At 39.7% G+C, this 14319-nt stretch overlaps 3 protein-coding genes across 9 annotated transcripts in view; 2 read left to right on the forward strand and 1 right to left on the reverse strand.

Moving 5' to 3' along the window:
- The window catches only part of mbd6 (methyl-CpG binding domain protein 6), a 24488-nt gene extending 14936 nt beyond the window's left edge, over positions 1-9552 (reverse strand). The window contains exons 1-9 of one of the 7 annotated variants that reach the window (XM_058084013.1): positions 9470-9552; positions 8343-8462; positions 7826-7977; positions 5554-5693; positions 4381-4429; positions 3900-4295; positions 3522-3727; positions 716-781; positions 313-344 (exon numbers count right to left, since the gene is read on the reverse strand). The gene's annotated coding sequence lies outside the window, so the exon portion shown is untranslated. Of the gene's footprint in view, positions 1-312; positions 345-715; positions 782-3521; positions 3728-3899; positions 4296-4380; positions 4430-5553; positions 7978-8342; positions 8463-9443 lie in introns of all 7 variants that reach the window. The other 6 variants (XM_058084018.1, XM_058084021.1, XM_058084016.1 and 3 more) reach the window with 6 other exon arrangements.
- stac3 (SH3 and cysteine rich domain 3) lies at positions 32-6027 on the forward strand. The gene is made up of 13 exons (XM_058084025.1): positions 32-475; positions 1481-1519; positions 1830-1908; positions 3080-3233; positions 3310-3407; positions 3925-3985; positions 4079-4176; positions 4253-4322; positions 4424-4473; positions 5013-5095; positions 5202-5253; positions 5323-5460; positions 5590-6027. Exons 2-13 carry the CDS (start codon positions 1512-1514, stop codon positions 5695-5697), a joined length of 999 nt encoding a protein of 332 aa, XP_057940008.1. The 5' UTR covers positions 32-475; positions 1481-1511; the 3' UTR covers positions 5698-6027.
- On the forward strand, positions 7826-14307 carry LOC131136783 (neurexophilin-4-like). The gene is made up of 2 exons (XM_058084026.1): positions 7826-7949; positions 12590-14307. Exons 1-2 carry the CDS (start codon positions 7893-7895, stop codon positions 13394-13396), a joined length of 864 nt encoding a protein of 287 aa, XP_057940009.1. The 5' UTR covers positions 7826-7892; the 3' UTR covers positions 13397-14307.
- Positions 14308-14319: the final 12 nt, after the last annotated feature.

Genomic DNA, 14319 nt, shown 5'->3' on the forward strand with positions numbered 1-14319 from the left:
CTAGGAAACAATATAATGGGAAATCGCCTGTTCCAGGGTCAAACTGTGTCTGCTATAAAACCGTACAGGCAAACATTTTAACAGTAAATCTTAATTCCCTGCTGTGGGGATCCAAAGAGGGGCATTTTAAGCAGACAGAGGGCAAGAGAAGGTGTCTAATTTCTCCTCATCTTCGGTGGGTCCACCATCTGAGGTCCCCAGCTGTCCCCAACAGTCAAGTTTGACACATGAGCGCTCAGTTTGGCATTCACGTAAACACTCATTCAAACACCATCGTACATCGTCTGCCAATATACAGGCAACCTTACTCACACTTGGACCTGGAAATCAGGGTGGAAAATCTCCTAAAGGGACAAGAATAGAGAGCGTTAACGCTGACAAAGTGTCCTGAGGTGGGTCAACTGGGTTGACGGACTTAGACCCCCACCCCCTCTCCTGAAGGACTGATCTAGCACCCGCTTTTCACATAAAAGAGGTACGCATTTTTGATCTCTTTTTACATGTGTAATAAGATACTGTACTATTGCCAGTTTAGCATGTAGCGTTCCATTAAAATAGTGTGCTATGTTCCAGTATGTTGCTGTATTAAACACTGATTGGATAATGATAAACACTGGAAAACTGCATAAAAAGACAACAGGGAAAAAGTTGGATTTTGTCATTTGATAGTGCAGCACACATTGTTAGGGCTGTGATGAGATTCAATTTCACTTACTTAGAATAGTTTGGGTCAAGTGCACAAGTGCAGCGTGTCCGTGTCTGTGGGTCAGTGCAACCTCTCCTTGGATAATATTTAAAAAAAAAACAAAAAAAAAGACCATTCAGATCATTGAACAACTACTCAATGACAACACAACTGAACACAAAATGCAGTTTTTGAATGAAACGTATTATTATTAAGGAAAGAAAAAACGCCAATCCGACATGGTCCTGTGTGAAAAGGTCAACATTTGCAATCAAATGTTTACTGTGGAGGAATTCTACCCCACTCATTTATGCACAATTGTTGTAATTCAGCTACACTGCGAGGGTTTTCCAGCCATAGCATCTCAATAGGACTCAGCTCAGGTAGACAGCCCCAGACCATCACACTACCACCACCATATTTTACTGGTGGAATAATGTTTTTCTTAAATGAGATGAGCCTTAATGATCTTTTTGTTCAGCAGTGGTTTTCATCTTGGAACTCTGCCATGTATGCAATTTTTGCCCAGTGTCTTTCTTATGGTGAATAATAAAAAGTTTCATTGAAAAAATGCATTTTGTGCTCAGTATATTTTTATACTATACAGTATGTTATATATAAAATCCTGATACATTTCAATGATAAAAAATAAAACTATACAGTATGTTATATATAAAATCCTGACGCTAAAAAAATAAAATATATGTAGTAATAATATATTAAATTAAGTACAAGTAACACAAAAACAATATATGATCACTGTGAATACTGTATATGTACTTTATATTATTATAGGTGGAACAGTCGTGACAGTGACAACACAACCATGGACCAGTGAGTATACTTGCAAGATTTATTCAATTTTTTTTGTTTTTTCATGCAATGAGAATAATTCAGTGTTCTCCAATTATTTGTCAAAACATTACTAATTGTATCTTTCTATTTATATGAGAAGTCATCCAGCTTCCATTTGTGAGGTGGTAAAAATAAAACCCTGTGTCATGGCCATTCTGTGAAAAATAGTTACATTAAAAATGTATATTGAAATGAGAATGCAATTTGATGCTATTTTTTCTATTTCGGTATATCTTGTAAAACTCAAAAGCTCAATTTTTGTGTGGCATATTTTTATCTTATCTATCAGGGAGGATGACAAAAATTCTGTGGACATCCATGACAACCCTCCGGCCCCTGACAATGTGGTGAGGGAGGACGGCGATACGGTGAGTGACAGCGGCTGTGTCAAGCTAACCTTGTTGTATTAAATAGCCACCAGCAGGAACAGGAACAGGAACGCAGCGGTGATGATGTCGATTTAGATAATAAATACAACCTACAACATGTTTCTTTTGTTCCAAGTGGGAATTAAAATGGGGTTCAATTCAAATAGAAAAAAAGTAATGCATGTCAAAACTAGTAAACTAGATCTTGATCTCAGCGGGCTTTATCTCGAGCCATGGCTGGTGATGCCAATGCTTTTTGACCCGGCACTAATCAGAGAGCCTGGAGGTTATTTGGTTTTGTAGCCCAGTCTCCATTTAAAATGAGCATTATCCAAGGGGAATGTTTCACATGCAAGATGACCAAATTCGTGATCCCAAGCCAGACACTCTACAGCAGCGGTCTCGCGGCCACGTGAGCCCGTGGGCCAAATGTGGCCCGCAGGACACTAGTTTGAGGCCCCCGCCTTGAAATGAAAGTTTAATGATAGTGCGGCCCACGCAAGTTTGATATGGATGCTGTATGGTATCATGTACCCAGAAAAAAATATTACGTTTAATTAATGTTCATGTTAAAGGTTAAATAACTGTTAATAGTTATCCTCCCTATCCGTGTGGAAGTGGTAAGTTTTTGGCTATTTAAGTTTAAAGGAAATAACTTGAAGGCTACCGTTTAGGTCGCTAGCTCTCTAGTTTGCGAGTTAGCATGTGTCTCAAGACCCTGCAGTTGCGCAATATGTTGTAAATAAAAAGAGTATAAATGTGACTATAGTCGTGTTTTGTCATGTCTACAGGGCTCTAATAATGCTTTGTTCATTTTAATCTGAAAAAAATAATTTGTCTACCCACCAACTATATGTGGTTTCTTAAGTTTTTATTACTTGACGTTTTATTATCATTATTATTTTTATGTATTTTTTACCTCATTGATTCTTGATTTGTTTATTTATTTTTCATCTAATTTTGTGTAGAAAAATAAAAAGTAAGATATTTGAGAACAGTGGAATGTTTTATCAGAGCTTTTCTTGTAGAAAATTGGAACCAAAGCGAAGTTTTTAAAATTTTTTTGTTTTTAATAAATGCGGTTTTTTTTTTGGAAAACCTGATGCGGCCCAGTCTCCCCCAGGTAAATTGAGTTTGAGACCCCTGCTCTACAGTGTATATATATGTGCAGGTCTACTTCATATATGAAGAAGAAGTGGAGGTGGAGGAAAAGGAACCGGAACCTCCCCCACCTGTGGTCCGTGTCAATGACAAACCTCACAAGTTCAAGGACCACTACTGCAAGAAACCCAAGTTCTGTGACGTCTGCGCTCGCATGATCGTTTGTATGTATCTCGGGAAATGTTGTGTTCACATTGCGCAATCTTTGTGTCAATCATTGTTTTTTGATTCTATCTTTAGTGAACAACAAGTTTGCTCTGAGGTGTAAAAACTGCAAGACCAACATCCACCATTCATGTCAGTCCTATGTTGAGTTCCAGAAATGCTTTGGTAAAATAGTAAGTGTCTTTTGTCTCATGTCAAGCTACTTGATAATAACAATATCAATGACTGAGCAAAAAAAACAATACACAGTGGAACAGCTGTATGGATTTTTCTATTGGTTTTCTTACCCCACAATAAGTTCAATTTCCTTTTCTGTGGTTGTCGTCATGGAGCATTTACTGTGTGAACGGAACTGCAGGAGTCTGTTAGAGAATTCTTGTTCGCCTTTCCAGATCAGTTTGTCCATCTGGTTTATGTTGTTTTTGCTGGTGCTTCACGACCAACAAACCATAGCAAAGTACAGGGCACTGGCAAACACAGACTGGGAGAAAATCTGGAGAAATACACAAAAAAAGCCAAAGAAAAAGCAAAAACACGTGGTGATAAATGGGGACCCAGTGTATTTTTTTCTGGTTCATTCTTAAATTTTACAGCAATATTTAGAAGTTCCACTACAAGTACCACTCAACATGCAAATATCATTATTACATAAATGCAACCAATACCTTTTGTTGCTGTTGCTCTTTTTAGCCCCCCGGCTTCAGACGGGCCTACAGCTCTCCTCTGTATGGCAGTGACCAACCAGATCCAAGTGGGTCCACCCAACATTCAACCAAACATAAAACACATTGTGCCTATGGAGCGTAGTAATAACAATAATATCCCTATCATCTCTTCTGAGCAGACAATCCCAACAGGAACGACCCTGTCTTTGACACACTGAGAGTGGGCGTCATCATGGCCAACAAGGAGCGCAAAAAGAATGAAAATGACAAAAAAAATGTAAGCGAGGGAGATGCTCAAATTAATAACATGTACAATAAGCGGTAGTACAATCAAAAGTATTTTTTTTCTCAAGATGCTCATGATGATGGAGGAGGAGGAAGATGAAAATCAACAGCCTAAAGAGAATGAGGATGGAGGAGAAGGTATTTTAATTACTTACATAAGTCCAGCATAGAATTTTGCAGTATTCACATACTGTACCTTCATGGAAATATTGATGACTGACTCTTACTGTGACACACAGGGAAGCCTGAAGAAAAGAAGGAAAAAGGAGGAGAAAAAGCAGATGAAAAAGTAAGCAAAAAACATGTTGAATTTTTAACATACATTAAATGTAGGGCTGCACGGCGCAGAAGGGGTTAGAGCGCAGGCCTCACAGCTAGGAGACCAGAGTTCAAGTCCAGTCTTGGCCATCTGTGTGGAGTTTGCATTTACTCCGGTTTCCTCCCACATTCCAAAAACATGCTAGATTAATTGGCGACTCCAAATTGTCCATAGGTATGAATGTGAGTGTGAATGGTTGTTTGTCTATATGTGCCCTGTGATTGGCTGGCGACCGGTCCAGGGTGTACCCCGCCTCTCACCAGAAGACAGCTGGGATAGGCTCCAGCACCTCCTGTGAGGATAAGTATCCATGTCTAGTGTAATAAACTCATGTCTGTTGTGTTAAAAAACTTTGATACGCTTCCTTATGAATAACTAAGTGAATAATGGAGACCATGAAGAAATGTGGTCCTGCCCCTTGGCCTTTCTGTGTTGTGTAGTGCAGTAGAGTGTGGTACTGTTTCGATATTTGCATGGATAAAACTGCATCTGTACCGTTTTGACAACAGACCAAAGGAACCTTCTCCCAGTCACACTACTACCTGGCCCTCTACCGCTTCAAAGCCATAGAAAAGGATGATCTTGACTTTCAGTAAGTATAATACACATTTTTTTAATGTCATGCTAGGCTAATCAATTTAATATAATAACACAGTAAGTAATGTGTAGGAGCTACTGATGTTTTTCTGTTGTGTTAGCCCTGGTGATCGCATCACAGTGCTGGATGACTCCAATGAAGAGTGGTGGAGGGTGAGGTCTTTATAGATATACAGCAGTAAATAAAATTCATTAAAAATAAGTTGCCCGCTATGTTTCCAGGGTAAAATGGGGGAGAAGAGTGGCTATTTCCCCACCAACTACCTCATTAAAGTGCGTGCCTCTGAGAGGGTTTACAAGGTGACGCGCTCTTTTGTCGGGAACAGAGAAATGGGACAAATCACACTGAAAAAAGATCAGGTAAAATAAGCATGCATTATCATGTTATATTAGTTTTATGTTGCTAAAGTATGTAAGTGTGAGCAAAATAACGACTTCTGCACTGTTTCTTACTATCAGGCTGTGTGATGTTGTCTTCCTGCCTTTCAGATTGTGGTGAAGAAAGGGGATGAGAAAGGTGGTTACTTGAAGGTCAGCACTGGACGCAAGCTGGGGTACTTCCCCTTTAATCTGCTACAAGAGATCACTGTGACCTAAAAAATAATAATAAAAAAACACTTCAATAGTATAGGTCAAAAGATATCATACTGTCTGACTTGATGTGGTAAAGTATTACTTTTATCATTTCTACAACTCCACCAAAAAGCCTTCTAATATGTGGAAAAATGTATACTGACATACCATGTATACCATAGCTTTTGTTGTCACTAATGGTGTTTGCTATTAACAAAACGCAGGGTAAGTTTTCGACTATAAAAAGTCCGAATGTTGACAATTATTTCATATGGTGGTGTTTGTTGGCGTCTGTAAAAGTAGCACCACTGCTACCTGCTGGACTAGGACAGAATCACAATGTAAAATGCTTTCATTCACAAGCACAACGTGTTTGTAAATAAAGAACTTGAATGTGAACTCCTTCATGTTATGTGAGAAGCCCACATTTTACTGGAAACATGAACTACTCCACTTGCTTCACACTGCATTACCCACAAAGCATTGCGCACACTAGGTAATAATCCAGCAATTCTTAAAGGGGAGCTATTATGCTAATTTTTGTCGCTTTGTATCGAGTTGTGGACAGCTATAGTAGATCTACAAATATTTCTAGATCTTCCAGATTCTGCACCTCTTTCTACACTATTTCAATTGTGTTTGTGAGCTCAAGCTAAAACTAATGACTCCTTCTCTGAATGGTTGAAGAAAATGGAGGCTGACGCTGTAATGCTGCCCCTGGCCACCAGAGGAAACAGGAAGTTGACGTCACAGCAGGGCCACTGTTAATGCCTTGCTCAGATGCAACGAGTGTATGACATTGACTGGAACAAGTTGTGGATGATGCCGCACTACTTAATGACGTAAATTCTTAATGACTAACAAGATTAAGAAAGTATCCTTCAGAATTATTGACAAATATTACCCTTCTAATCACTACATGATCAAATTTATGAGAACTATTAATATGGACTGATCTTTTTGTGGAGACCACCCAGAGACTGGTTTACATCTTTTTTTGGTACTGCCCACTCTCCAAAAAAACACAGATTCATTATTGATAATGGACTTTGATGATGATTTTGTTTTGCTATGTGAAAATGTGTTCTAAGAATGAATAACAGAGCATTCTAAAATTAAAAATCTGTTAATTATTTTTTGGCCAAATTTTTCATTCATAAATTTAAATTTTTCTGAAAGACGTGGAACACTGTATCCAGCTTATAGTCTACTCAAGTAACAAAAAGTGTTTCTTATGCCCTCGGAAGTGTGACCAACCACAGCAGAGTGGGTGTGATGTGTCATGTTATTAGAATTTTTTTTTTTAGCTTTTTGGCTTCTGCTACTGTTTTGTATACTTATTAATAAGGTTTAAAAAATCAGAAAACTAATTATTTAAAACTCATATTGGTACATGTTTATACATTTGGTATACCTTTTTTATACATTACAGTATATTGTTATACTATTATATATAGTTTCTCCCGGCTGCACGGCGGTTGAGTGGTTAGGCCGCAGACCACACAGCTACGAGGCCCGAGTTCAATCCCACCCTCTGTGTGGAGTTTGCATGTTTTGCGTGGGTTTTCTCCGGGTACTCCGGTTTCCTCCCACATTCCAAAAACATGCTAGGTTAATTGGCGACTCCAAATTGTCCATAGGTATGAATGTGAGTGTGAATGGTTGTTTGTCTATATGTGCCCTGTGATTGGCTGGCGACCGGTCCAGGGTGTACCCCGCCTCTCGCCCGAAGACAGCTGGGATAGGCTCCAGTTATGTCACATCTGATCACATCAGATTGGGTCTGAGACAAGATGAGATTTTAACATTAATTGAAAGAAAAGTTCAATTAAATTTTTTTAACATTATAGTTATATGTCCAGCTTTTTAAAAAACCTTGTCTGGTTGTTGCTAATGTAATGACTTTCCACGAATATGGATGTTTAGGATTTGTCAGAATATTAGCTGACTTGTCAGTATCATTTGTACAAATCCTCTTATTTGGATGAATCCACTTTAGCAGGCTCATGGTGGTTTTAAATGTTTTCAATGACAGTGGGTTGCTGTCAGACTGAGCACACCAGAGATGTGTGTGGACTGTATGTGTGCTCGTTGAGGGAGAAGTAGAAGTAGGGGGGGGGGGGGGGGGGTCTCATTGCAGAATGTCCTGTACTTCTTCTGGAGGCTCTCAGTGAAAGCATCCTCCTTGAGTCCACTGAACGGATGTTTGCCGGTCCAAGATGAAGCCTTTGTGTTGGAAGCTGACCGTCACCTGCTTGTGGCTTTTTTCCTCTGCGGTGAGTACACAACGTCGGATTGTTACTCCTGATGATGAAGGCAATGTTGTTGTGATTCATTGGACTTTTCGGATTTGAGCTTGAGCCCAGTGGCATATTTGGACAAAACCAATAACACACTTACATTGACAAAATATACTCTCTGAAATGCTTTCTCCATAAACATTTTAACTATTTAGCATAAACGTAGATCTACAGAATTGCTTGTATATTATGCTGCTTATTAAAATTACGGAGGAAATCACCAATGCTACAGATCATAGAAGTCTGCAGCCGCAATATTCATGAATCTGACAAAAGCCTTCGATACAATCAACCATGACATCCTAATAATAAAATTAGAAATATACGGAATCAGAGGATTAGTTTCGAACTGGGTCAAAAGCTACTTACCTGACAGGAAGCAATATGTAAAGCTAGGAGAACACACATCTGCATGTTTAAATATTATGTGTGGCGTACCCCAGGGGTCAACACTGGGGCCAAAGCGGTTCACTTGTACATCAATGACATCTGCAAAGTCACAAAAGAATTAAGTCGGTATTATTTACGGATGATATTACTGCCTTTTGTTCTGGAGGAACACATGTGAGAACGTGTTTATTTAGTTATTATATATCACCATTTTGATGGTGTTTTAGTTCAGTGTGTTTCAGTTCATTACAATCATTTTGGCATTTTTAGATATTCAATGATGGGGTCCCAGGTATAGGAATATTTCTTGATAAGAACATTTTGAAGAATAGTGAATTATTGTCTTATCTTAATGAGCAACCTGTATTAACATTGATTAGAGCAATTATACAAAATTCAAATGTACAAACAGAAGTGGATATACAGTAGTGATCAAAAGGCCTGTTGAAAAATTATAAGAATTTACATTTTGCACTGTTGGATGTTAATGAGGTAGAGTTTCAAAAAGCAGAAAGAAGAAATGTGAGACTGAAAAAAATCGGACAAAATTTTTTTTGCAACCAACCATTAAATGGAAATAGATAATTCATCAGCTCCTTCACTCTATTGCGTTTTTTCAACATGTGATTAATAAATGAGCACTGTGTCATGGTTGACAATGGCCCATTATTAGTCAAAAATTAACAAATCAGAATGTACAACAAATGGAATATTCAATAAACAATGACAACATTGTATTATGTTACCTTGCATAGCCTAGCTTCTACCATTCACAATTGGTTCTTCAGTGCTTCATCTTAATTTTCTCTTTCCCTTAAATAGCTTACTCTTCAAAACGTGTTCTTACTTTCTTTTTAACCAAGTTATTTATAATCCTTATATATTTCACTTATTACTTCCATAAAAAGAAAAAATAACTCCAACTCTTTTCAAACATGGCTTAATTGGCACAAGATGGCGTCGGCGCGTGCAAACGTTAAGCTGCTCCCTTTTCACACATATATTTTCTCGTATATTAATAACAGCATTATTATTGTACATTCAAACGTTTTATAACATATAAATAGTGAATTTTCATACCTGGTTTAATTTACTGTTCCACCCACCTGAAAACCAGAGATATTAATGAGACACAGCCAACGTCACGTCTGTCCTTCATTTTGCTAAGCAGAAAGAGGAAGTTCGTCAAGCAGAATAAACTGACGTAAAGAGTTGGAAACCAGGCGAGTTATCACACTGCTCCCTGCTGGCTAACTCTTGTTACTACACCCCGTATGTACAAACTAAGACTGTTTAATACGAACTGTTAATAAAATACATTAATTAAACAATTGTGATCACACTTCAGTGTGTATCACACATTGTTAGCTAGCTCATATTAACTTTTTGTTAAAATGCACAGAAAAGGGAAATAAATATGTGTTCCTGTTTCACATAAGCATTGTGAACATGGACAAAATAAAAAAAAAGTGCAGTTCCCTGTTAAGGTTAGAATAAATAATTGGAAGCTAACAAGTTAGCTCGCAAACATGCTGTCCTTAAAGCTGTGTCCCTGCAGTGATCCTGTACACTTTGCATTAACAATGTGTTGTAAAGAAAGAATCATAGGAATATAAAGTTGACTATAGGGGTGTTATTTCATGTCTGCAGGACTCTGATAATAATTCAAAACATATTTAGAAAATCATATGTACAAAAATATTCAATTTATTAATATTGAATGCTACTTTGTGGAAATTTAGTTATTTGGAGCCAATTATATTCAGTTTTCACAGCCAGTGACCAAATCATTCTGGAAATAATTACATATCTCAGACCCTCTGGTATTTGGGTTTCCTCAGGTGTTTATTCCACCATCACTTGTGCTGGTAGGCTGTCACAGAGGCACTGACATGGCTGTCACACTGAAAGGCTCTAATTGGGCTAGCCGAGAGCAGCACGCATACAGTATATTGTCGCTGCAGTGCCTGTGACACAAAGACAACAACTGTGACAGCGTGGTCGAGGTGGCTGGAAGGGATGTCGCTGAATGACATCCTGCATGGGAGCTGTTCTTCCCCCCAGAAATATAAGAATACAAAGTTTTAGGGGGAAAAAGTTTTGCCTCACATTAAAAAGTTGAAGCTGTCTCCCACACTGCAGCCACGTGTTTTACTTAAAATTGGAGTTTTTAATGAGAGGAGTTGGAGTCTGACAAGTGGAAGTGAATAATGTATTTGGTGTCAGCTTTGCTATTTTTGTATGGTGACTGTACATATACTAGTATTCATAATGGTATTGTCTGTAAACATGATGCAATGACATTTCCAACATTAAAAGAGACACAAAACAGATCGTAATACTCTTAAAAGGGGGCATATTATGCTAATTTTTCGGCTACTACTACTACTACTATAGAGCCAGCATAGAAAAGTACCTGAATCTGCACCTATTCAGCTGAAAACGGTCTGTTTTAATGTAGTCCACCTACGGCCCGCCTCCAGACACGCCCACTCTGCTGTGGTTGGTCACATTTCCGAGGGCAAGAAGCACTTCCGGTTTGTGCAGCTAGCTATTTAGGCCTTAATAAACAGCACGAGAGTTGATTAGTGGTGGGCAAACCCGTTCATTCAGGTTCATTCAATAAAAAGATCCGTTCGTTTTGGTAATTTCGGTGAATTGGTCGTTAGCCTGTGATCTCCCCCCTGTGCATAGACCCGGTCAGCCGTGTTGTGTCAGTTCGTTCACTCATTTTTATTATTATTATTATTTTTGATATATATATTATTACAATCTTCAATTACAAAACAGTATAAAACAGTATAAGCAGAATTACAGTTCGTTCACTCATGTTCACATTCGTTCCGACTCAACAGCGCAACAACACGTGATGACTAGTGGTGTGTCTGTCATGAACGAACAGGTCAAAAGAACTAGTTCTTTTTACAAGAACTAGTTCTTTTTTGTGACCGGAATGAACGAGGTCCCCGACAGTGTCAAACTCTCGGTCTTTCAGTCAGCTAACCCCACCCACCCACAGAGCGAAGCGCGACGATTGGATAAGACAGGCAAGCACGCAGATACTCCCGCCCTGCAAAAGGAACGGTGAACTGACTCTCCAGCCAATAAAAAAAACAAAGCATTTGCGACTGAACAAACTGAACGGATATTCAAGGCGCGGTGACCTCATTCATTCCGTTCACAGAAAAGAACAAGCTATTTTAACCCGTTCGTTCATGACCGACACACCACTGGAGCTAATAATAAACGCGATTTCGCCCACTGCCAGCAGCTACCTCATTATTTGAAACTTTTGGCATCGTTTAACACCAGAATACAACATTCTAACTACATTTATAGGTCAGAAAATAGGAAAAAGCATCATAGGTGCCCTTTAATATTGGAAAATGTCACCAGAAATTGACTTTTTAAAGGGCTAGGAATATAAAAGTATGGCTGAACATGTAAAATCTTTGTAATTGAACCAATATTAATAGCAATAATAATAGGTTACATGTATGCAGATACCCCGCCTCTCGGCCCAAAACAGCTGGGATAGGCTCTAGCACCCCTGTGACCCTTGTGAGGAAAAAGCGGTAGAAAATGAATGAATGAATGTATGCAGGTAGTATTATACCGTACTATATATTATTATTATTATTATTATAGTATTATAATATTATAGTATTATACCACTGTAAGAAACATTCATTCATTCATTCATTTTCTACCACTATCCCAGCTGTCTTTGTGCGAGAGGCGGGGTACATCCTGGACTGGTCGCCAGCCAATCACAGGGCACATATAGACAAACAACCATTCACACTCACATTCATACCTATGGACAATTTGGAGTCGCTAATTAACCTAGCATGTTTTTGGTATGTGGGAGAAAACTGGAGTACCGTAGTAGACGGGGAGAACATGCAAACTCCACACAGAGGGTGGAATTGAACCCTGGTCTCCTAGCTGTGAGGTCTGCGCGCTAACCACTCGACCGCCGTGCCGCCCCTGTAAAAAACAGTAAATACAAAAAATTCTAAAATATTTATCATGAGTGTATGTTCAGCCTGAGTATTTTGATTGACATGTTGACAAAGACTCCTGAAGGAGACGACCTATTGATCACAGTCAATTTAATCACCGACTTTACAGTGTCATGATTTGAATCGATTACCTCTGGACCGCTCTATGGTTGCGACATCATGAAACAACCATTGAGTTAATTCATGTTTGGTTCTCCGCAGATCCAAGAAACAACCAAAGCCTCAAGCCAACAACAGCAAGCAGATGAGGAAGGAAGAGTAGACGCTGTTGGAGCGTCTTTGAAGGTCAAACACATCTCCAAGGACTTACAGATCATCTCCACCAAATATAAAACCCCGGCGTACGGCTCTCTTGGCCCGTACGGGTGGCCTCGGAACTTCTCCCTGGATCAACATCTATACAACCCTCCATCCAAATCAAAGCCTCATCCAAAAGTGTCTAGCAAGTCCAAGAAGATTTTGGGTTGGGGCGACTTTTACTTCAATGTGAAAACGCTGAAATTTAGCCTACTAGTGACCGGGAAGATTGTGGATCACATCAACGGCACGTTCAGCGTCTATTTCCGTCACAACTCCTCGCATTTGGGGAATATCACCGTTAGCATTGTGCCGCCATCTAAAGCGCTTGCCTTGGAGGTTCTGGATCCTGGAATTCCAAGCACTCAATCCGTCCTATTAACAGATCTAGCATCCCAGTTTCAATCCACCGGTTCGACTCCTTCAGATTTTCCCAAACAGCAGCAGGACTTGATGGTCATGACTGAATTAAACTGCCGTGTGGAGTACCAAAGAACCAATCGGTCCAAGAAAACCAAGCCCTGCATGTACGACCCGGGTCAAACATGCTACTCGGAAAACACCCAATCGCAGGCAGCGTGGATCTGTGCCAAACCGTTTAAGGTCATATGCATTTTCATCGCCTTCACCGGGACAGACTACAGACTGGTGCAGAAGGTTTGCCCAGACCGCAATTTTCAGGTTGAGCAGAACCAGCAGCACTTTGGATGACTGTTATCCAAACAATGACTGACTGGAAGCTATCTTGGAGATGAAGCATGGTGTCCAATCGGGGTTTTTTGTAGTGAATCACCTTGGTGTTACAAGAGTGGACCTCAAGAATTCCATAACAATCCTATACGTAGCCTTAAATGTATTCGGATTTCCCTTAGAACCTAGGTCACAACCGCATAGTCGATTTTTTTCGCCATGTGCTTCCCCAATTTGCTGCGTTTTTGTGTTTGTTTGTGAAGAACATAGTTGTGATGACAATACCGAAATCTGACATCAACAAAACACAAACGTTGACCATACGGACAAAGCCGTTTGTCTTGCAACCTGAAACAAACAACTTTTATTCTTACTTCCTGTTGGTGGCGCCAGACATTGTCGGGATTCGTGACCTCAACTGGCTTCTCTGATTTTGGACCATAATTAGACCATTCATTCATTCATTTTCTACCGCTTTTCCTCACGAGGGTCGCAGGGGGTGCTGGAGCCTATCCCAGCTGTCTTCGGGCAAGAGGCGGGGTACACTCTGGACTGGTGGCCAGCCAATCACTGGGCACATATAGACAAACAACCATTCACACTCACATTCATACCTGAACAATGACCGTCGCGACGTGGACCAGCTCACGGGAAACATGTAATCTATTCCTTTGTCATGAATAGGAGTATGAAATTAAGTGACAATTACATTAAACACAGCAGCAGGCTAACCCAAGCATCATGCTTGTGATCCACCTGCATTCATTCATTTTCTACCGCTTATCGTCACAAGGGTCGCGGGTGGTGCTGGAGCCTATCCCAGCTGTCTTCGGACGAGAGGCGGGGGTACACCCTGGACTGGTGGCCAGCCAATCACAGGGACACATATAGACAAACAACCATTCACACTCACATTAATACCTATGGACAATTTGGAGTCGCCA

The sequence above is a fragment of the Doryrhamphus excisus genome, chromosome 10 (genome assembly GCF_030265055.1).
Source record: "Doryrhamphus excisus isolate RoL2022-K1 chromosome 10, RoL_Dexc_1.0, whole genome shotgun sequence".
In the NCBI taxonomy this organism is placed as follows: Eukaryota; Metazoa; Chordata; class Actinopteri; order Syngnathiformes; family Syngnathidae; genus Doryrhamphus; species Doryrhamphus excisus.

Bases quoted from the DNA above. Each gene is read 5' to 3' on its own strand.
- stac3 (XM_058084025.1), top strand. The intron at 4,323-4,423 runs GTATTTTAATTA...TGTGACACACAG, and splicing joins GAATGAGGATGGAGGAGAAG to GGAAGCCTGAAGAAAAGAAG. The intron at 4,474-5,012 runs GTAAGCAAAAAA...TTTTGACAACAG, and splicing joins GAGAAAAAGCAGATGAAAAA to ACCAAAGGAACCTTCTCCCA.
- LOC131136783 (XM_058084026.1), top strand. From the start codon at position 7,893: ATGAAGCCTTTGTGTTGGAAGCTGACCGTCACCTGCTTGTGGCTTTTT. The intron at 7,950-12,589 runs GTGAGTACACAA...GGTTCTCCGCAG, and splicing joins TGTGGCTTTTTTCCTCTGCG to ATCCAAGAAACAACCAAAGC.